This window comes from Hyperolius riggenbachi, chromosome 1 (genome assembly GCF_040937935.1).
Source record: "Hyperolius riggenbachi isolate aHypRig1 chromosome 1, aHypRig1.pri, whole genome shotgun sequence".
Lineage (NCBI taxonomy): Eukaryota > Metazoa > Chordata > Amphibia > Anura > Hyperoliidae > Hyperolius > Hyperolius riggenbachi.
Window position 1 is genome coordinate 59,144,263 of NC_090646.1, and position 23,866 is coordinate 59,168,128.

Below are 23,866 nucleotides of genomic sequence, written 5' to 3' on the forward strand. Positions count from 1 at the left end.
TCACACTGGGGCTTGTGGTACTGATGGGCGTGGTTCTGTAGGTTCTGGTTCTGATGGGTCCAGTCTTGTGGGGACTGATTCTGGAATTCGGTCTTGCCGGGCTGTCCCGGTCATCATGAATTATCAGTCAGACTGTTTTGTTGGGAATTTCGGTTTTGAAAAGCGTCTGGAATCCGCTTTTAAAGGCGGGGGTACTGTAATGATCGCTGCTGCAGCAGCTATTGCTGGAAGTAGTAGTGCTGCAGCTCAGGCAGTTCTGATCTCTTTCCATGCAAGCTGCATAGCTTTGTCTGTCTTTCCCTGCTGTCAGCTTGTGACTGATTATCATTCACCTGTGTGGGAATCTGCATGTCTGCTCCCATTGGATGACCTCAGTATAAAGATCTGCTTCCTGCAGGGTTTCCTTGGGTTTTCATAGCTTCAGTGTAAGCCAGTCTTGCTGTCGCTTTAGCCCCCGATCGTGTTTCTTGTTATAAAGATACTTTGCTGGTCTTTGCATCATATATTGGTTCATTGCCAATATATATGCATACCAGCACGTTTATTATTTTCCTTGTATTTGTGTTTCGTTGATACATCAGTGTTGCTGATGTATACGTACACAAACTGTTTATATCCTGTGTGCAGTTAGTCAGCTTTCCAGCACGTTTTGGTAGGTTGCGCGTACCGTGACCACCCGTGCTGAGGTAGTTACCCTGCTCCTGGTTCTGTTTGTGGATTGCGTTCATCTCTGCGAAGAGATAACGAATCCTTCTGAATCCTGTCCTGTTACTGTTTGTGGATTGCGTTCATCTCTGCGAAGAGATAACGAATCCTTCTGAATCCTGTTCTGTTACCGTTTGTGGATTGCGTTCATCTCTGCGAAGAGATAGCGAATCCTTCTGAGTCCTGTTCCCTGTATTACTCCATTCCTAGTCAGCGTTCCTGCTTATGTCATATATCGGTTCATTGCCGATATATACATATGTTAGTCAGACGTTACAAATAGTTTCATTGATAGCTGTAATTGTAATACGCTAGGAAATCATACTTATTGTATATTTATCTGTGTTTCGTTCATCTATCTTGATCCTGCTATTTTCTGACTATCCTGTCCTGTCTTTGTGAGGCACGCCATCGCCGCAACGCATTGGCTGCCTCATTCCAGTCTGTCTGGTTTTGGACGCTTGCTGTCGCTAAGTAGCCGCTAGCTAGCAAGCGTTCATTCTGTCTACTTGTTCTGATCTCCTCAGTCCTGGTTTATGCGCTCAGCGCTACTTTGCGCTGAGACGCTATTACGAAAGTGTTGTTTGTGGCTGTTCGGATCTGCACCGGCTCTGTGCACCACAATCTCCTATTGGAGTCAGTCCTCCCCTCCACTATACTAGGGATAGCCTGTTTCCTGGTGCTAGTGTGTGTACCTCCTCCACGCCAGCTCATGCGTTGCATGCTGACTGTGGAGAATACACCACCAAGCCTTACAGTAAAAAAGAGAAAACTGTTCCAGGCATTTTCCATCTTTACTGCCTCTGACTGAAGCCAATCCAGATGGCATTTCCTCCTTTACTCTTTTTTTTCTTCTAGAGACTGCACTGCCATATCTAGCTTAAGAACATTTAAACACAACATAGATCATATTTCAGCAGCTTCTGCAGAGGGGTGATGTGTATTTCCCTTCTCAGCCTCAATCTGTCACACTGAACTGCCCTCAGCCAATCAGTGAGGAGCAGGAATGTGGGAGGAGAGATAACAAGTGTCCCTCTCCCCGTCAATGTACCAGAATAGAGCCAGGCGGACTGAGATAAAATTCATTACAGCAGAAACATGTATGATTATATTGGAATGTTTGCCAAGCAGACTGCATGTAGAATTTGATTTTGTGGTTGACAATCCGTTTTAACACTGAGTGCATCACGGGAGGGAGGGACTAAGAAAATATCTGTGCTTGAAACTAGGAATTAAAAAAGCATGGATTATATTGTATATGATATACAGGTACAGTATGACAGTTTCTATAACATTCTCTTTTTAGCTATCTCCTGTAGCCGCCATTACACCACAATCAGACCACGTCAGAGAGGAGTGGGCAAAGCCTTTTTATTGAATTCGTAATGAAGGACAGACAGATCGATCCAATGTATCGAGTGCTTCTCCCATTAGGCAATACACACTGTAATAGACACTTATCTCACCATGGTGAATATTATTTTTGGTGATCGTGACGTTTCCCAAAAAAATGTATAAAAAAAAATAAATAAAATTTATTTTCAACCAATGACATTACATTCCACTATATACATAACTGAATGTCCCCTAGAACCACAATTTGTCACCTACGGAACCATACAAATAAAGTAAGACATAAACAAGTCACGTAACGCCTCCATATTTTGTTCCAATACCTCCTGAGATTTATGAATAGGAATACTTAAGTTTCCTCCCACGCTGCCTATAGGTCCAAGTCTGGCTGCATTTGGTTACAACCACTGTAGAAGTTTGATTCAGAAGGTTGGCCAGGGTCCCCTTTGCAGGAAGATTGGGCACTGAGTGACAATTGGTTGCACTGCTGACTTTGGTGGGAAAAGAAGATTTTGTGTGTGCCTGGCACTGAAAAGGTATGATTTTGTCAAAGGGCAATGAGCTGGGTACCTGGGATGGTAATTGAAGGACTTTGTCTCAGGGCACGAGGTTGGGACATCCGGCACTGAAGCCAAAAATAATGACCAAAGGTGAAGATTATGGTCTGGGAAATTAGGTTTGTGTGTTGGCATTAGATGACTGAGGTTAGCCTTCAGGGAGTTTTTGTTAAAGCACACCTGAAGTGAGAGGGATATGGATGCTGCCATATTTATTTCATTTTAAAGAGGAACTCCAGTGAAAATAATGTAATAAAAAGTGCTTCATTTTTACAATAATTATGTATAAATGATTAAGTCAGTGTTTGCCCATTGTAAAATCTTTCCTCTCCCCGATTTACATTCTGACATTTATCCCATGGTGACATTTTTACTGCTGGCAGGTGATGTCAGTGGAAGGGGATGTTGCTTGCTTTTTTGGCAGTTGAAAACAGATATAAAAATCTATTTCCCACAATGCAATGAGGTTCACAGACAGGAAACTGTCAGGACCATGGTCCTGACATCATACTATGGGAGGGGTCCCACCACAATATCAGCCATACAGCCCCTCCTGATCTGTTTGTGAAAAGGAATATATTTCTCATGGGAAAGGGGGTAACAGCTACTGATAGGGACGAAGTTCAATTCTTGGTTATGGTTTCTCTTTAAACAATGCAGATTGACTGGCTGCCCAGCTGATTATCTGCCTTTAATACTTTTAGCCATAGACCTTGAACAAGCATGGAGATCAGGTGCTCTGACTGAAGTCTGAGTGGATTAGCTGCATGCTTGTTTCATGAGTGTGAATCAGACACTACTGGTGCATGAAAGATCATCAGGACACCAGGTGACCAGTATTCAGTAGCATGGGGATTACCATAGCAGCCACGGGGACTGTTAGTGCTTGCCTGACACCATGCTACAGGGTCCACTGTGCGCCTCTTGGAGATCCATGGCAGGCCCCCTCCCCCCCAAAACGCAGACTAGAGTGGCCACGGGAGCATAGAGAAGTTACTCGCCATTCGTCTCCACCGACAATCTATTTTCTCCATACTTGCCCATCTCTATGATTACAGCCCCCGTAGAGGGAGCTGTAACCATAGAGATAAAGATGCCTGGAGAAGATAGATCGTCAGTGGAAACAAGAGGTCCCTCTCTCTCTATGCTCCCGCTGCTGTGCTACTCTGCATTCTGGAGGGAAGGGAAGATTTACATCTGGCTACCTACACTGTGGTTGCCCTGGCTATGTAAACTCTGGGGGTTCCTATACTGTGGGGTCCATGCCAACCTATACTGCGGGGGTACCTCTACCTACCTACACTGGGGTCTCCTGGCTACCTACACGTACCCTGAGGAGGATAACTAAACTGAGGTCATCAAAATAATAATAAGAATAATAATAATAATCACTGGCTACCTATACTGGAGGGTGGGGACACTACTTCTGGCTACCTATACTGGTGAGGTGAGCCTTTGGCTACCTATACAAGGGTCTATCTGGGCTGGGGGTCCCTTTAGCTACCATTACTGGCTACATAGAATTAGTGTGTGGGGGGAGGGGCACAAAGGTGCCTTATGACTTTTTTTTGGGGGGGGGGGGGGGGGGGACAACCAAAACTTTGCTATGGGGCCCCATGATTTCTAGTTATGCCCCTGGTCGTATTTTTTAAAAGGAAACTAATATGGCAGGAAGAATAACTGGAGATAAATGGCTAAAATCCTGATACATACAGTGTTGTGTAGAAGACATGCTGTACAATAGTCAGTGGACACAAACTCTTCCTTGCCGAATCCAAATAAAGCCCCCTCATACTATGCAATGGCTTCCTAAAATTTGCTGTTTGTCAAACTAGGGACAGCTGAGAGGTATGAAGTTAAATACTGTCGTCATTTTCACTGATGGACCATAGTACAAGTGTTTGTGTGTGTGTCAAGCTATTTCCAAAATGACAAATTGTCATAATTTGGTAAAGAGTCTTATTCAAAAGCCTCGGAGTGAAAATGACCCTCATGTAAACCATGGAAAGTAAGGACAAAGCACATTCAGTATTAGTCAGGTAATCAAAAGTGTCTGCTTCATTTGCGTAGAATGGCCAAATGCTTCTGTTGTATTTTCCATACGCAAGTCAATTCAAGTAGGTAGTGTTTTTTTTTTTCTATTATAGTATTATCGAGAGGTCATCAGTGTTCATGATTGACATAAATATCAAACCCAATTCACAATGAAGCATCATCTGTTGCAGTAGGCACTGTATAGCGTGTCTTTTAGAGGTTTCCTTAAAATGATATTCGAAGTCCACCACACAGGAACCATGATGAAATATTACAGGATGCCCTCATGTCTCTCAGTGACCTTCAATGCTTCATGCATACTAGCAGCTGATAGCCTCCGATTGATGTTGGTGTATTTACACCTCAGCAAGTTCCAAAACGTAGTTCTTAAATCCCTGTTAAAGAAGGCATAGATCAGTGGGTTTATGAGCGAGTTGGTGTAGCCCAACCACAGAAGTGTCCTTTCCAGTCTGAGGGGCATGCAGCTGCACCTGATGCCACAGATGAAGGGCCTGGCTGTGGACAACAAGAAGAAGGGAAGCCAACAGAAGGTGAAGGCCCCAACAATGATGCCAAGAGTCCTGGCAGCTTTCTGCTCCCGCTTGAAGATGGAGATGTTCTTCCTGTCTTGACGGATGAGCTTGGACAAGGTGGCAAACTCTTCAACAGCTTTCTTCTTTTTGGAGTTCTTTTTAGGAACCATTTTCTCCTCCAAACAGTAAATTCCTTCTTGCTCCATAAGTCTGGGGATGTTCACAAATTTGTGCTTCTCAGCACTAATTTTAGCTGCTATAAAAATTCTCTGGTACATGATAAGCATGACAGTCATGGGAATGTAGAAGGCAACTGCAGTAGAGTAGACGGTATAGCCAAAGTCCTGACTTATGAGACACATCCGTTCCACTGTGACATTTTGGGCCCACCCAAAGAGTGGAGGGAGGGTTATGGAAGCGGACAGAAGCCAGACAATGAACACCATCTTAGCCATGAGTTTGCCATTTTGTCGAGCAGGGTAGGTCAAGGGGCGAGTTATTCCGAGGTATCTGCAAAAAGAAAATAAGATGTTTAGAACATAGACTGACATACCGTATTTATAGAAGACAAAAAGATGAATCATCAAAAGTCTCATAAAGGCCTGCCTTGATCCCCTACAGTATTTTACAATTAATGTCAAATATCCAAACAGGTAACTGGTAAATAAGTAAAAGAAGCATGTAATCACATGATCCACCCTAAGCCCAGACTAAGGTAGCCAACAGGCAGGCTCCCAAGTCCAGAATAGGGAGATGGTGTCAGTGTCTACTTGGCTGCACTCCCACACAGAAATGTGACAAATCTAAGAGGACAGGAGAAAGAGACAGGCAACAGCACAGTACTTACAATTTTTTTTTAATATTTACCACTAAATATTTTTAACTGGCAGGACTGTATTTTTGGAAAGCCCACAAAGGCTCGGGCCTTGGGCAGCTGCTACCCAACAGGGTGGCTGGGCAAGGAAAATGGGTTGCTAAATATGGAAAGGGAGGCTGCAAATAGAATAGGGAGGATGCAAATGGTGGTCCACACATGGAAGAGGGGAGCTGCTGCCAGTGTCGGCCTGGTATAGCTGAGGAAATCCACTTGCTGGCTAAGCAGCAGTAATCGGGTGTAGCTGCTCACAGTGAAGACTTGCTGCAAGTTTCTATTGGGAGTGATACCACAGGGTTACTGCTGCTTGGCCAGCAGCTGGATTTCCTCAGTTTTACCACCTCCCAGTCCAACGCCCAAGAGAGTTGTATAGGAAAGAGTGGGGCTGTTGCACATAGATTTTGCATATGGAAGAGGAGGCTGCACATGGAAAGGGCGGGACGCTGCTGCTCGTAAAAGGGAGGTAACACAAAGTTGGCCTAGGAAAAAGAATATATAAATCTGGCCTTGTGAACTGGAGAAGGGGATTAAAGTGAACCGGAGTCATACCTAAGAAGAAGTAAGCCTCTGGATATTCCAAGAGACAACTGGTGCTGCCCTAGACCTTCCTTGACAGTTCACGGCCACGTAGATATACTGCATCTGTGCATGTACTGCTGTGCCTGCATAATAGCACAGGGCCAATCATGGACGAGCAGCTTAGGCTTTTTGGGCAGACGTATCCATACACATGCAGGTGTAGTACGGGTGTGCTTGTACAGGAAGAAGAATGCGACCTCGAACTGTCAGTGCTTCCTGGGCAGTCCTTATACACAGAGGAGAGACCAGCCAGATACACTTATTTAAGAAGCTCTTGTCTGATATGTTCAGAGAGTCCATATGTGGCAACTGTGGGGGCTGGACTATCCAGAGGCCTTCTTCGGTATGGGAAGCATCTAACTTTCTTTTTTTTTAATCGCCTTGGATTCAATTTAGGGTGGGATAAAACTCTGACATAACATTCCAAAAAAATTGCATTTTCCTACTTTTTATTACCCATACAGTTACCACATTTGCTTTGTGCACAAGTAATATCGTCTGCTTACAAATTGCAAGTTCCCAAAGTACGGTTTATCTGCTCTCCATGCTGCCATGGCATTTTTTTGCATAGCTGATGTATTTATATATTAAAATCTATCTAGTGATCACTTCTCAGCTCTCTGCTTCAACACAGAGAAAGCTAATTTTCAGCACAGCTAGGAATGTAGCAGACAAAGGAATGTAAACAAAAGATGATGTTATCACTTATCACCTCTTGTGATTCAGCCAGAAGCTGCCCACTGAAGCAAGGAGCTTTCCACTGAAGAATAAAGTACTGTGTTTAAGTGTTTGAATGCTGTTCATGTCACTAAGGATGATATGAGACAGTGATTAGAGTTTAAGATTCTAAGGACAGTAAGTGACATAAGGAAGGGGTTCGAATTCAGAATATTTTTACTTGGAGGTGTGGCCCGTATGAGTGTCCTGTGACTCCTGTCCATGTAGTGGCTCTGGAATGGCCTGTCCTGTGACTCCTGTCCCTGTAGTGGCTCTGATATAGCCTTTCCTGTGTCTCCTGTCCCTGTAGTGGCTCTAAAATGGCCTGTCCTGTGACTCCTGCCCCTGTAGTGGGCCTGATATAGCCTGTCCTGTGACTCCTGTCCCTGTAGTAGCTCTAAAATGGCCTGTCCTGTGACTCCTGTCCCTGTAGTGGCCCTGATATTGCCTGCCCTGTGACTCCTGTCCCTATAGTGGCCCTGATATAACCTGTCCTGTGACTCCTGTCCCTATAGTGGCTCTAAAATGGCATGTCCTGTGACTCCTGTCCCTGTAGTGGCCCTGATATAACCTGTCCTGTGACTCCTGTCCCTGTAGTGGCTCTGATATAGCCTTTCCTGTGTCTCCTGTCCCTGTAGTGGCTCTAAAATGGCCTGTCCTGTGACTCCTGTCCCTGTAGTGGCCCTGATATAGCCTGTCCTGTGACTCCTGTCCCTGTAGTGGCTGTGAAATGGCCTGTCCTGTGACTCCTGTCCCTGTAGTGGCCCTGATATTGCCTGTCCTGTGACTCCTGCCCCTGTAGTGGCTCTGATATTGCCTGTCCTGTAACTCCTGTCCCTGTAGTGGCTGTGAAATATCCTGTTCTGTGTCTCCAGTCCCTGTAGTCGCTCTGGAATGGCCTGTCCTGTGTCTCCTGTCCCTGTAGTGGCTCTGAAATGGCCTGTCCTTTGTCTCCTGTCCCTGTAGTGGCTCTGGAATGGCCTGTCCTGTGTCTCCTGTCCCTGTAGTGGCTCTGGAATGGCCTGTCCTGTGTCTCCTGTCCCTGTAGTAGCCCTGATATTGCCTGTCCTGTGACTCCTGTCCCTGTAGTGGCCCTGATATAGCCTGTCCTGTGACTCCTGTCCCTGTAGTGGCCCTGGTATTGCCTGTTCTGTGACTCCTGTCCCTGTAGTGGCTCTGATATTGCCTGTCCTGTAACTCCTGTCCCTGTAGTGGCTGTGAAATGTCCTGTCCTGTGTCTCCAGTCCCTGTAGTGGCTCTGTAATGGCCTGTCCTGTGTCTCCTGTCCCTGTGGTGGCTCTGAAATGGCCTGTCCTTTGTCTCCTGTCCCTGTAGTGGCTCTGGAATGGCCTGCCCTGTGTCTCCTGTCCCTGTAGTGGCTCTGGAATGGCCTGTCCTGTGTCTCCTGTCCCTGTAGTGGCCCTGATATAGCCTGTCCTGTGACTCCTGTCCCTGATATTGCCTGTCCTGTGACTGCTGTCCCTGTAGTGGCTCTGATATTGCCTGTCCTGTGTCTCCAGTCCCTGTAGTGGCTCTGGAATGGCCTGTCCTGTGTCTCCTGTCCCTGTAGTGGCTCTGGAATGGCCTGTCCTGTGTCTCCTGTCCCTGTAGTGGCTCTGGAATGGCCTGCCCTGTGTCTCCTGTCCCTGTAGTGGCTCTGGAATGGCCTGTCCTGTGTCTCCTGTCCCTGTAGTGGCTCTGGAATGGCCTGTCCTGTGTCTCCTGTCTCTATAGTGGCTCTGTATCCTGACAAGAGTCTGAATGACTCCTGTGTGTGCTTGTTCTGATTCCTTTCTATATGTCAACATCGATCAGTGGTGTCTTTTAAGCAATGCTGTCTGTTCTATTGAGTTCACAGTTCAGAGTCAAGCACAAATCTACCTTTTCTAATTTCCCTGCAGCCATCCCTAAGATCTCGGGAAATGTCAATCAATCATTTGAAGAATACATTCCTGCAAGGTCATTACATACTTACGCAAACTAGGCCATTGCCTAGGCCACCACCCACTACTGTTCATGAGTTTATTTGTGGAAGTGTACACTGTGTGTTACAAGATGGAATTGAACTGAAAGTACTGGATAGAAAGATTGAATGGTTAGCAATAATAGCCATCCCAGTAATTTATTAACATCCTTACTGGTAACCCCGGAGTCAGGCCGAAAATCCACAGCTCAGAGTATGACTAGGGGTAACCGCCGGGAGTATGTGCAGAGACTGCGCGCAGTGGGCATTTGTAACTCACCTCCCACAGGATCCAGATGCTGGTGGCCATTCTTCTTCCGGTCCTCTGGATGCCTGTGATGAGATTGCCATCCGTTGTCATCACGGGAGAATTGAAGCGCTGGATCCAGGAGAGGTGTTTAATGTGCGGGGTGACCGCAGATCTATCTAGCAGTATGATTTTATTCCTGCTTTTAAGGTTAAAAACTTGTGAAAAAAATGGCACCACTTTTAAGATTCTAAAATCCGGAAGTAATCATACCACTAGGGAGGCTGACACCTATGATGTGCAAAATAATGGCAACCTGGATAGCAAAAAAAATGATGGAACCATGCTATTACTGTTCTAATAAAACCATAACAACATATAGCAGAATGCAGTAAATTATTTAGGAAACCCACATTTACGTTAAGTATCTTTTTAAGGAATTGTATATAGTATAAGTCCCCATGAGTGGCCACTTCCGGCGCTCAGATCCTCCCCATTGCAGTCCAGTGCTACGTTTTCTGTATCAGAAAGCCCGCACACTCGGCTGCAGGTGGGCAGAGCTAACCCTTGGAAGTGGCCACACAGGGGGACTCTGAGGGTGAGTTACACCTCATACACCCCGAAGTCCGTATAACTTTTTTGAAGAGACCGTATGCATAAATAAATCTTTAGTTTTTACTTTATAGTCTCTTTAACCCTCTGGGGACCGGCTGCCTAACCCCTCTTAAAGACCAGGCGATTTTTACTTTATAGTCTCTTTAACCCTCTGGGGACCGGCTGCCTAACCCCTCTTAAAGACCAGGCGATTTTGCATGGGGTGAGCGCATTTGGGGGGGGGGGGGGGGGGGGGTTTAGGCAGCCGGATCCCCAGTGTGGCTGGATAGGTATGTTGTCCCCTGTGTGTCCAGGTGTCCCCCGTATAGCTCCAGCGATGAGCAGCTGTGGACCCCTCCGCTCTGGCCAGCATCCCGTTAGTACGAACGTTAAGTTCTGGGTCGTGGCTTGATGATGTCATCAAGCCGGGACCTGACACTTATGTCAAAGCGAGCGGGGATGCCGGCCAGAGCGAAGTGGAGCGCCAATCGCCGGGGAAATGGCAGGTAGGTGAGTGGATCTTCTCCCCCCCCCCCCACCCACACATCACTAACAGTGATCACTATGATCCGCCAGCGATCACATGATCAGGAGCCACTGGCAATGGCTCCTGATCACTGAGGGGAGATGTCAGCTGTCATATGACAGCGTAATCTCCCCTCTTGGGTGCGCACGATCGCGTCAGGAGCAGAAACGGAGGGTGGCGTAAATCCTTCGCCGTATCAGCCTAGGGCAGCCACAAGTACTGCGTAGGATTTACATGTGGCGGTCCCGAAAGGGTTAAAGCCATGTAGCATTCCAGAGGTGCACCAGAGGGTCAGCCAGATGGGCCCCTTCTGGCCCCAGCCCAGAGCAGCTGGTTACAGATTAATATGCACTATAAATTATTCTCCTATGTTGCTGTCACTTACAGTAGGTAGTAACATTCTGACAGATCTGACAGGTTTTGGACTGGTACCTCTCCTCATGATTCTCATTTATTTAAAAAAGCACTTACTGAACAGCAGTTACTCAGTCTAACTGCAAAAATAGTATGGAAGTACAGAGGCCGGACGACATCTTTGTACAGATCCTTTCCAGGAGTGCATTCATCCTACTAATATAATAAATGGGAAAGTTCGGATGTTTGGATGTTTGGATGTTTGGATGTTTGGATGTTTGTTACTCGATCACGCAAAAATGGCTGAACGGATTTGAATGAAATTTGGCACACACATAGTACATTACTTGGAATAAAGTATAGGATACTTTTTATTCCCATAACCAAAAAGGGGGCGGAGACAAATACAAATTTCACTGGAAAATGTAAACTGCAGCCATTCTTACACTGTTAATGGCAGGGTTCTCAAACTTTGCACAGTTGGTCGTTGGATGACTGGGATTAATATTCAGAAGGGTGGGTGGAGTCTATAAGAGCCAATCAAAATTAACCTATTGATTTTCAAGGGGAATATTTACATTGTTGCCATTCTTGCACTGTTAATGGCACAAGCCTCAAACCTGGTACAGTTGATCATTGGGTGACTAGGGTTCAGTTTCAGAAAGGGGGTGGAGCCACAAACAGCCAATTAGATTTGTTTCATTTCAATGCAAATTATTGATGCCAAACACCACAAAGATCACAAACTTGGTAATTGATTAATTGTGTGTTAGGGTTAGAAAAATAGGCACAGCCAACCCCAGCCAAATACATAAAAGGGCAATGCCGGGTCATAAGTGGGCGGAGCCAAATACAAATTTTACTGGAAAAATGTAAACAGCAGCCATTCTTACACTGGTAATGGCAGGGTTCTCAAACTTTGCACAGTTGGTTACTGGGTGACTGGGATTAATATTCAGAAAAGTGGGTGGAGTCTATAAAAGCCAATCAAAATTAACCTATTGATTTTCAAGGGGAATATTTACATTGCTGCCATTCTTGCACTGTTAATGGCACAAGCCTCAAACCTGGAACAGTTGATCATTGGGTGACTGGGGTTCAATTTAAGAAAGGGGGTGGAGCCATAAACAGCCAATTTGATTTTTTTCATTCCAATGCAAATTATTGATGCCAAACACCGCAAGTGTCACACACTTGGTAATTGAGTAATTGATTAATTGAGTAATTGATTGAGTAATTGATTAATTGTGCGTTAGGGTTAGAAAAGTGGGCATAGCCAACACCAGCCAAATACATAAGCGGGCAACGTCGGGTCATAAGTGGGCGGAGACAAATACAAATTTTACTGGGAAAATGTAAACAGCAGCCATTCTTACACTGTTAATGGTAGGGTTCTCAAACTTTGCACAGTTGGTTACTGGGTGACTGGGGTTAATATTCAGAAAAGTGGGTGGAGCCGACAAAAGGCAATCAAAAATTACCTATTGATTTTTCAGGGGAATATTTAATTGCTGCCATTCTTGCACTGTTAATAGCACAAGCCTCAAACGCAAATCATTGCATGACTGGGGTTTACATTCATAAAACAGGGTGGAGCCACACACAGCCAATATGATTTGTTCCATTTTAATGCAGGTTATTGATGCCAAATACCGCAAAGCTCACAAACTTGGTCATTGAGTAATTGATTAATTGTGTGTTAGGGTTAGGAAAAGTGGGCGCAGCCAACACCAGCCAAATACATAATCGGGCAATGCCGGGTCATCAGTAGGCGGAAACAAATGCAAATTTCACTGAGAAAATGTAAACAGCAGCCATTCTTACACTTTTAATGGTAGGGTTCTCAAACTTTGCACAATTGGTCACTGGGTGACTGGGATTATTATTCAGAGAAGTGGGTGGAGCCTACAAAAGCCAATCAAAATGCACCTATTGATTTTCAAGGGGAATATGTAATTGCTACCATTCTTGCACTGTTAATGGCACAAGCCTTAAACCTGTTACAGTTGGCCATTGGGTGACTGGGGTTCAAATTCAGACAAAGGGGTGGAGCCACAAACAGCCAATCAGATTTGTTTAATCTCAATGCAAATTATTAATGCCTAAGACCGCAAAGCTCACAAACTTGGTATGTTAGGGTTAGAAATAGTAGGCAGAGCCAACACCAGACAAATACATACCTGAACAATGTTAGGAAATAAGTGGGTGGAGAAAAATACAAATTTCATTGTGCAAATGTAAACTGCAGCCATTCTTACACTGTTAATGGCAGGGTTCTCAAACTTTGCACAGTTGGTCACTGGGTGACTGGGATTAATATTCAGAAAAGTGGGTGGAGCCTATAAAAGCCAATCAAAATCCACCTATTGATCTTTAAGGGGAATATTTCATTGCTGCCATTCTTGCAATATTAATTACCTGTACCTGGTACAGTTGGCCATTGGGTGATAGGGGTTCAAATTCAGAAAAGGGGTGGAGCCACATCCAATCAGATTAATTTTATTTCATTGCAAATTATTGATGCCAAAGACCGCAAAGCTCACATACTTGGTCATTAATTAATTGTGTGTTAGGGTTCGGAAAAGTGGGCAGAGCCAACACTAGCCAAATACATACCCGGGCAATGCCGGGGGTCCAGCTAGTAAGGAATAAAGGTAATATTGAGAATCCCCCATGAGGCAATGGACTAGTCCAAAACCCGGTAGATCTGTCAGATTTGTACTGCCCTAAGAAGGAAGAGCTAGTCAACAGACAATTGGCAGCCAGTATATAAGTCAGGTGATACCTGGTATGAGCACATACCTTGTTTTTCATTTGTATGCAGTTCAGCAGCTCTTCCTTTTTGTGGTGCTGCCATTGGGGGGAGGGGAGAGTGTAGGCGCCTCCACCGGCGATGTCAGTGCCTTGGGGGGGCTGTCTGCACCTCCCCCTCCCATTATTTGGTGATGTCGCTCCCTGGTCATGCATCTTGCATACTCATGCACCTGGTTGCAATTTTCTACAAGGCAGGGACCTTTCCTTTAGGGGGCAACGTAGACACAGAACACATGGGGTTGGGCTATTTGTGGTTCTCTGCTACTCCCAACCCGCAACGGCAATAGTAAAAGCTGCAATTAGTGGTGAGCAGGTTCATAGGCAACCGCTATTTAACGGGCACAATAATTTAACCTCCTTGCCCCTAATCGTAGCTTTGGGAGTAGACGCACTTAGGCAGGGGGGTTTAGGGTTAGACAGCAGGGGTGGAGTGGTCAGGGTTAGGCACCTGGGTGGGTGGTCTTAGGGTTAGGTGTAGGTAGAGGGAGGGTTCAGTGTGAGAGTTGGCAGGGGTGTAGGTATACAATACCTGGTCCCAGGCAATCGCTACCTTCCTCAATTCCTAGTTAGTTTGCAGCTGTCCTGCAACCAGCTAATTACCATGAGGCTTCAATCCCTGCATGGTTATTGGCTGGCCGCAGGACTCCTTCAAACTAACCAGGAAGTGGAGGAGACGGGATCGGCAGGACCAGGTAATGTATGAAAGATGCCGGTAATGACATCACGCTACTATGGTTTTTAATGTTTTAGGACATTTCTAAAATCTATATATATAATAGAGTAAGTGCCTCAACCTTCAAGCAAGAAGAAGAAGTAGCGCCCTGCCCTCAGGGCCGGTCCAAGCAAGAAGAAGGGGCTGGTCCAAGCAAGAAGAAGACGTAGTGTCATATCAAACCAAGGACAAAGAGGGATAATTTGCTTGCATATTCAGTAGCAGTGCATTGTGGGTAACCACAAATGTTCACTTATAGCTAAATTATTGCAGATTTGCTTCTGTTTTAAGAAGGAAAATTACACCAAGCTTTGCTTTTTTTTAGTAGGAGGGCTTTTTGGTCTTTTTTATCCTCTTATACATTCTTAGTAGTTTGGGTCACCCTGAGCTGCTTGGTTACTCTGTTGTACTGGTCCAAGCCCTATCTCATACAGCCTTATCAATCTCTGCTATGTACTGATGAGGACCAAATGGCTGACATAGGCTGTCACATGTGGGTTTGATATGACTATGTAAAACTTAAAGCTATAGGCTTGCTTGACTTACCAAGGGTGAAAATGAATAATTTGCATATTTAGTAGTGGTGCATTGTGGGTAATCACAAATGTTCACTTATAGCTGAATTATTGCAGATTTTCTTCTGTTTTAAGAAGGCAAATTACATCAAGCTTTGATTTTTTTAGTAGGTGGTCTTTTTGCTCTCTTTTATCCACCTACACATTCCGAGCGGTTTGGGTCACCCTGAGCTGCTTGGTAACTCTGTTGTACTGGTCCAAGCCCTATCTCATACAGCCTTATCAATCCCTGCCATGTACTGATGAGGACCAAAAGTCTGAAACAGGCTGTCACATGTGGGTTTGATATGGCTGTGTAAAATTTAAAGCTATAGGCTTGCTATACACCAGCGGCTCTGGATGCTTGCTTGGCTTACCAAGGGGGAAAAGGAATAATTTGCATATTTAGTAGCAGTGCATTGTGGGTAACTACAAATGTTCACTTATAGCTGAATTATTGCAGATTTCCTTCTGTTTTAAAAAGGCAAATTACACCAATACAGTGTGCAGCATTGCAGAAAGTGACGACAGTGGAACGCACGATGGAACATGGAAGAGGTGAGTCATCCCCGCCCGCTGCCTCTTACTAATAGTGGCGGCTGCTACTGTGCTTAAGCAGGAGGGGAAGCGCACATGGGGGACCCAGGTGAGGGGGGGAGGGGTTCCTGCTGAGCTTAAGCTGGAGGGGGAGTGCACATGGGAGACCCAGGTGAGGGGGGTCCAACCCCCATCCCGCCGCTGTGCCCAATACCCTCTTCCTGTCCTCTACCCTCGTATGCGGCGTATGCTACGCCGGGGGTCGGCTAGTGTTAAATAATCATGCAGCCCTGTGTGATGCGAGTTCACAGCCTATTCTCCGCACATCGTGCAGCCCTGTGTGATGCGAGTATACAGCCTATTCTCAGCACGTCGTGCAGCCCTGTGTGATGCGAGTATACAGCCTATTCTCCACACATCGTGCAACCCTGTGTGATGCGAGTTCACAGCTTATTCTCAGAACATCGTGCAGCCCTGTGTAATGCGAGTATACAGCCTATTCTCCGCACATCGTGCAGCCCTGTGTGATGCGAGTATACAGCCTATTCTCAGCACATCGTGCAGCCCTGTGTGATGCGAGTATACAGCCTATTCTCAGAACATCGTGCAGCCCTGTGTAATGCGAGTATACAGCCTATTCTCATCACATCGTGCAGCCCTGTGTAATGCGAGTATACAGCCTATTCTCCGCACATCGTGCAGCCCTGTGTGATGCGAGTATACAGCCTATTCTCAGCACATCGTGCAGCCCTGTGTGATGCGAGTATACAGCCTATTCTCAGCACATCGTGCAGCCCTGTGTAATGCGAGTATACAGCCTATTCTCAGCACATCGTGCAACCCTGTGTGATGCGAGTATACAGCCTATTCTCCGCACATCGTGCAACCCTATGTGATGCGAGTATACAGCCTATTCTCCGCACATCGTGCAACCCTGTGTGATGCGAGTATACAGCCTATTCTCCGCACATCGTGCAACCCTGTGTGATGCGAGTATACAGCCTATTCTCCGCACATCGTGCAACCCTGTGTAATGCGAGTATACAGCCTATTCTCAGCACATTGTACAGCCCTGTGTAATGCGAGTATACAGCCTATTCTCCGCACATCGTGCAGCCCTGTGTGATGCGAGTGTACAGTCTGTTCTCCGCACATCGTGCAACCCTGTGTGATGCGAGTATAAAGCCTATTCTCCGCACATCGTGCAGCCATGTGTAATGCGAGTATACAGCCTATTCTCAGCACATCGTGCAACCCTGTGTGATGCGAGTATACAGCCTATTCTCCGCACATCGTGCAACCCTGTGTGATGTGAGTATACAGCCTATTCTCCGCACATCGTGCAACCCTGTGTAATGCGAGTATACAGCCTATTCTCCGCACATCGTGCAACCCTGTGTGATGCGAGTATACAGCCTATTCTCCACACATCGTGCAGCCCTGTGTGATGCGAGTATACAGCCTATTCTCATCACATCGTGCAGCCCTGTGTGATGCGAGTATACAGCCTATTCTCAGCACATCGTGCAGCCCTGTGTGATGCGAGTATACAGCCTATTCTCCGCACATCGTGCAACCCTGTGTGATGCGAGTATACAGCCTATTCTCAGCACATCGTGCAGTCCTGTGTAATGCGAGTATACAGCCTATTCTCAGCACATCGTGCAGCCCTGTGTAATGCGAGTATACAGCCTATTCTCCGCACATCGTGCAACCCTGTGTAATGCGAGTATACAGCCTATTCTCCGCACATCGTGCAACCCTGTGTGATGCGAGTATACAGCCTATTCTCCACACATCGTGCAACCCTGTGTGATGCGAGTATACAGCCTATTCTCAGCACATCGTGCAGCCCTGTGTGATGCGAGTATACAGCCTAGTCTTAGCACATCATGCAGCCCTGTGTAATGCGAGTATACAGCCTATTCTCAGCACATCGTGCAGCCCTGTGTGATGCGAGTTCACAGCTTATTCTCATCACAGCACATCGTGCAGCCCTGTGTAATGCGAGTATACAGCCTATTCTCCACACATCGTGCAGCCCTGTGTGATGCGAGTATACAGCCTATTCTCAGCACATCGTGCAGCCCTGTGTGATGCGAGTATACAGCCTATCCTCAGCACATCGTGCAGCCCTGTGTGATGCGAGTTCACAGCTTATTCTCATCACATCGTGCAGCCCTGTGTGATGCGAGTTCACAGCTTATTCTCATCACATCGTGCAGCCCTGTGTGATGCGAGTATACAGCCTATTCTCAGCACATCGTGCAGCCCTGTGTAATGCGAGTATACAGCCTATTCTCAGCACATCGTGCAGCCCTGTGTGATGCGAGTATACAGCCTATTCTCAGCACATCGTGCAGCCCTGTGTGATGCGAGTATACAGCCTATTCTCAGCACATCGTGCAGCCCTGTGTAATGCGAGTATACAGCCTATTCTCAGCACATCGTGCAGCCCTGTGTGATGCGAGTATACAGCCTATTCTCAGCACATCGTGCAGCCCTGTGTGATGCGAGTTCACAGCTTATTCTCCGCACATCGTGCAGCCCTGTGTGATGCGAGTATACAGCCTATTCTCAGCACATCGTGCAGCCCTGTGTGATGCGAGTATACAGCCTATTCTCAGCACATCGTGCAGCCCTGTGTGATGCGAGTATACAGCCTATTCTCCGCACATCGTGCAACCCTGTGTGATGCGAGTATACAGCCTATTCTCCGCACATCGTGCAGCCCTGTGTAATGCGAGTATACAGCCTATTCTCAGCACATCGTGCAGTCCTGTGTGATGTGAGTATACAGCCTATTCTCAGCACATCGTGCAACCCTGTGTAATGCGAGTATACAGCCTATTCTCAGCACATCGTGCAGCCCTGTGTGATGGGAGTATACAGCCTATTCTCAGCACATCGTGCAGCCCTGTGTGATGCGAGTATACAGCCTATTCTCAGCACATCGTGCAGCCCTGTGTGATGCGAGTTCACAGCTTATTCTCATCACATCGTGCAGCCCTGTGTGATGTGAGTATACAGCCTATTCTCAGCACATCGTGCAGCCCTGTGTGATGCGAGTATACAGCCTATTCTCAGCACATCGTGCAGCCCTGTGTGATGCGAGTTCACAGCTTATTCTCATCACATCGTGCAACCCTGTGTGATGCGAGTATAAAGCCTATTCTCCGCACATCGTGCAGCCATGTGTAATGCGAGTATACAGCCTATTCTCAGCACATCGTGCAACCCTGTGTGATGCGAGTAGAGTTGGGCCGAACCTCCGATTTTAGGTTCGCGAACCGGGTTCGCGAACTTTCGCGGAACGTTCGGTTCGCGTTAAAGTTCGCGAACCGCAATAGACTTCAATGGGGATGCGAACTTTGAAAAAAAAAATAATTATGCTGGCCACAAAAGTGATGGAAAAGATGTTTCAAGGGGTCTAACACCTGGAGGGGGGCATGGCGGAGTAGGATACACGCCAAAAGTCCCCGGGAAAAATCTGGATTTGACGCAAAGCAGCGTTTTAAGGGCAGAAATCACATTGAATGCTAAATGACAGGCCTAAAGTGCTTTAAAACATCTTGCATGTGTATACATCAATCAGGTAGTGTAATTAAGGTACTGCTTCACACTGACACACCAAACTCACCGTGTAACGCACCGCAAACAGCTGTTTGTACTAGTGACGGCCGTGCTGGACTGGTGCGCACCATGGCGAGAGTGCAGGTTTTGGTGGCTTTACAGCCCATATGGTCGGCCTGGCTGATGTAGCTGAATGACAGAACAGTGACTGTCCAGCTGATCAAATTTGGTCTGACCACAATGAAGCAACGACCTTATTATCTTTTGTGTGCCCCCCGAGACACTCATCTAGGCGCCGGTCATTGCTTCATTGTGATACGCAAGCCCCTTCACCACGGCAAGGTAATGATCACGAAGGGGAATGGGCGCATGTACATGCCTTTTCTTTTGTTGTTGCAGCTGCCCTCAGTGCAGCCAGAAAAATTAGGCAGTCATGTACACGCACCATAAAAATTATTACAGCGGCCGCTGCTAGCAGCGGCCTAAAAAATTCAGCAATCCGCCTGGAGTCCCGGACCCTGTTGGTGGTGGCGGAGAAGGTAGTGAAGCGGCCTGCAGGCAGACATGCTGTGTGGAGGGACTGGGAGCGACTTAGTCTTTTTGGGGCAGGCCAGGCAGCCAGTCACACGGCGTGCAGGCAGAGATGCTGTGTGTGCGGGGACTGACTTAGTCTTGGGGCGGGCAGCAGCCCTCCGGGATCCATGCCTCATTCATTTTGATAAAGGTGAGGTACTTAACACTTTTGTGACTTAGGCGACTTCTCTTCTCTGTGACAATGCCTCCAGCTGCGCTGAAGGTCCTTTCTGAGAGGACGCTTGCGGCAGGGCAGGAGAGAAGTTGGATGGCAAATTGGGACAGCTCTGGCCACAGGTCAAGCCTGCGCACCCAGTAGTTCAAGGGTTCCTCATCGCTGTTCACAGCAGTGTCTACATCCACACTTAAGGCCAGGTAGTCGGCTACCTGCCGGTCGAGGCGTTGGTGGAGGGTGGATCCGGAAGGGCTACGGCGAGGCGTTGGACTAAAGAACGTCCGCATGTCCGACATCACCATGAGATCGCTGGAGCGTCCTGTCTTTGACTGCGTGGACACGGGAGGAGGATTAGTGGCAGTGGTACCTTGCTGGCGTTGTGCTGTCACATCACCCTTAAAGGCATTGTAAAGCATAGTTGACAGCTGGTTCTGCATGTGCTGCATCCTTTCCACCTTCCGGTGAGTTGGTAACAGGTCCGCCACTTTGTGCCTGTACCGAGGGTCTAGTAGTGTGGCCACCCAGTACAGCTCATTCCCCTTGAGGTTTTTTATACGGGGGTCCCTCAACAGGCAGGACAGCATAAAAGACGACATCTGCACAAAGTCGGATCCAGTACCCTCCATCTCCTCTTGCTCTTCCTCAGTGACGTCAGGTAAGTCAACCTCCTCCCCCCAGCCGCGAACAATACCACGGGAAGGTTGAGCAGCACAAGCCCCCTGCGACGTCTGCTGCGGTTGGTCTCCTGCCGCTGTCCCCTCCTCCTCCTCCTCCTCCTCCCCCAAAGAAACACCTTGCTCATCATCCTCTGAGTCTGACTCGTCTTCTGCACACGACCTCTCTTCTTCCTCCTCCTCCCCCCTCTGTGCTGCCGCAGGTGTTGAGGAAACAGCTGGGTCTGATGAAAATTGGTCCCATGCCTGTTCCTGCCGTAACGGTTCCTGGTCACGCTCATTCGCAGCTTCATCCGCCACTCTACGCACAGCACGCTCCAAGAAGTACGCGTAGGGAATTAAGTCGCTGATGGTGCCCTCACTGCGGCTCACCAGGTTGGTCACCTCCTCAAACGGCCGCATGAGCCTGCATGCATTTTTCATCAGTGTCCAGTTGTCGGGCCAGAACATCCCCATCTTCCCAGACTGTTTCGTTCTACTCCAGTTGTAGAGGTACTGGGTGACGGCTTTCTTCTGTTCTAGCAGGCGGGAGAACATGAGCAGGGTCGAGTTCCAGCGAGTGGGGCTATCGCAAATGAGGCGTCTCACCGGCATGTTGTTTTTACGCTGAATTTCTGCAAATCGTGCCATGGCTGTGTAAGAGCGCCTCAAATGCCCACAGAACTTCCTGGCCTGCTTCAGGACATCCGCTAAGCCAGGGTACTTTGCCACAAATCTTTGAACCACTAGATTCATGACATGTGCCATGCAGGGTATGTGTGTCAGCTTCCCCATATGCAAAGCGGCAAGCAGATTGCTGCCGTTGTCGCACACCACGTTGCCTATCTCCAGGTGGTGCGGGGTCAGCCACTCATCCACCTGTTTCTTAAGGGCAGCCAGGAGAGCTGCTCCAGTGTGACTCTCCGCTTTGAGACAAGCCATGTCTAAGATGGCGTGACACCGTCGTACCTGGCATGCAGCATAGGCCCTGCGGAGCTGGGGCTGTGTAGCTGGAGAGGAGAACTGCCACTCAGCCAAGGAGGAGGAGGAGGACAGCGAAGAGCATGTAGCAGGAGGAGAGGAGGTGGCAGGAGGCCTGCCTGCAAGCCGTGGAGGTGTCACAATTTGGTCCGCCGGTTTCTGCTTGCCATCGTTCACCACCAGGTTCACCCAATGGGCTGTGTAGGTAATGTAGCGGCCCTGCCCGTGCTTGGCAGACCAGCCATCCGTGGTCAGGTGTACCCTTGACCCAACGCTCTTCGCAAGAGATGACACCACTTGCCTCTCAACTTCACGGTGCAGTTGGGGTATGGCCTTTCTCGAAAAATAAGTGCGGCCTGGCATCTTCCACTGCGGTGTTCCGATGGCCACAAATTTACGGAAGGCCTCAGAGTCCACCAGCCGGTATGGTAACAGCTGGCGAGCTAACAGTTCCGCCACGCCAGCTGTCAGACGCCGGGCAAGGGGGTGACTGGCCAAAAGTGGCTTCTTCCGCTCAAACATTTCCTTTACGGACACCTGACTGCTGCTGTGGGCAGAGGAGCAGGAACCGCTCAAGGGCAGAGGCGGAGTGGAGGAGGGTGCCTGTGAAGGTGCAAGGGAGAAAGCGGCAGAAGCAGATGATGCACCTGAAGGAGGAAGAGGAGAAGGAGGGTGACTTTTCTTTTGTGTGCTGCTGCTGCTTTTGCTCAGGTGGCCATCCCATTGCTGTTTGTGCCTTTTCTCCAGGTGCCTTCGTAAGGCACTTGTCCCTACGTGAGTGTTGGCCTTTCCACGGCTCAATTTTTGTTGGCAGAGCGAACAGATGGCTTTGGTCCGATCTGAGGCACACACATTAAAAAATGTCCACACCGCTGAGCCACCCTGGGATGTGGGCACTATGGGGACCTCAGCAGCTGATGCTGAAGGGCAAGTTGGCTGGCTGTACATAGGTGGCGATACATGGTGCCGGACTCTGCCACCAGCTGTTTCTGACGAAGAGCTGCCCCAGCTTCTTTCAGCAACTTCTCTCCTCCTACTACTCTCTGACTCCCCCTCTGAACTTTCCCCCTCTTCATCTCCTCTATTGGGAACATACAGAGGATCCCTATTACCGTCATCATCGTAGTCATCCTGCCCAGCTTCGCTTGCCTCAGACAAATCCAAACTTGCACCATCAGTAGGTCCTTCATCCTCCTGACACGTTACATCCATAGTGTTGCCGCGTAACTCAGACATATTAGCTGGTGAAAATTCATCTGGCTGTAACAACAATGGCTGTGCATCAGTGATTTCAACACTAAATAATTCTTGCGAAGTGTCAAATGCAGCGGAAGTGGTGCTAGTAGTAGCGCTGGTGGCTGAGCAAGATGAGGTGTTCTGTGTCGCTAAATACTCAACCACGTCCTGACAATCTTGGGAGGTGATGGGACGTGCCTTCTTCCGAGCACTGTACTGTGGGCCAGGTCCACACGAAATTACATTTACACGACCTCGCGCAGACCTGCCGGGTGGCCTTCCTCTGCCTCTGCCACTACCTCTTCCTCTACCTGTTTTGTCCATATTGGGTATGCACGGAGTGGTATATCACACTGCGTGCACTCACGTAGGTAGGTGGGTTCACTTAACTGCACAGGTATGCGCACTGATGCGGTGGATTCACTGAACAGTACAGGTATACAGTGGCAGGTTCACTGAACACAACAGGTATGCAGTGGCGGGTTCACTGAACAGGTATACAGTGGCGGGTCCACTGAACAGAACAGGTATACAGTGGCGGGTTCACAGAACAGGTATGCAGTGGCAGGATCACTGAACACAATAGGTATGCAGTGGCGTGTTCACTAAACAGGTATACAGTGGCGGGTCCACTGAAGTGAACAGGTATACAGTGGTGGGTCCACTGAACAGAACAGGTATACAGTGGCGGGTCCACTGAACAGAACAGGTATACAGTGGCGGGTCCACTGAACAGGTATACAGTGGCGGGTCCACTGAACAGAACAGGTATACAGTGGCGGGTCCACTGAACAGAACAGGTATACAGTGGTGGGTTCACAGAACAGGTATGCAGTGGCAGGATCACTGAACACAATAGGTATGCAGTGGCGTGTTCACTAAACAGGTATACAGTGGCGGGTCCACTGAACAGAACAGGTATACAGTGGCGGGTTCACAGAACAGGTATGCAGTGGCAGGATCACTGAACACAATAGGTATGCAGTGGCGTGTTCACTAAACAGGTATACATTGGCGGGTCC

General features: G+C 47.8%; 1 protein-coding gene across 1 annotated transcript in view; it reads right to left on the minus strand.

Annotated features, from left to right (window-relative positions):
• Positions 1-2,076: 2,076 nt before the first annotated feature.
• The window catches only part of LOC137562846 (5-hydroxytryptamine receptor 7), an 87,476-nt gene continuing 65,686 nt past the window's right edge, over positions 2,077-23,866 (minus strand). Inside the window, exon 3 of the mRNA XM_068274603.1 lies at positions 2,077-5,692. Within this exon, the coding sequence (XP_068130704.1) occupies positions 4,921-5,692 (772 nt within the window). The 3' untranslated portion in view covers positions 2,077-4,920. The remainder of the gene's footprint in view (positions 5,693-23,866) is intronic.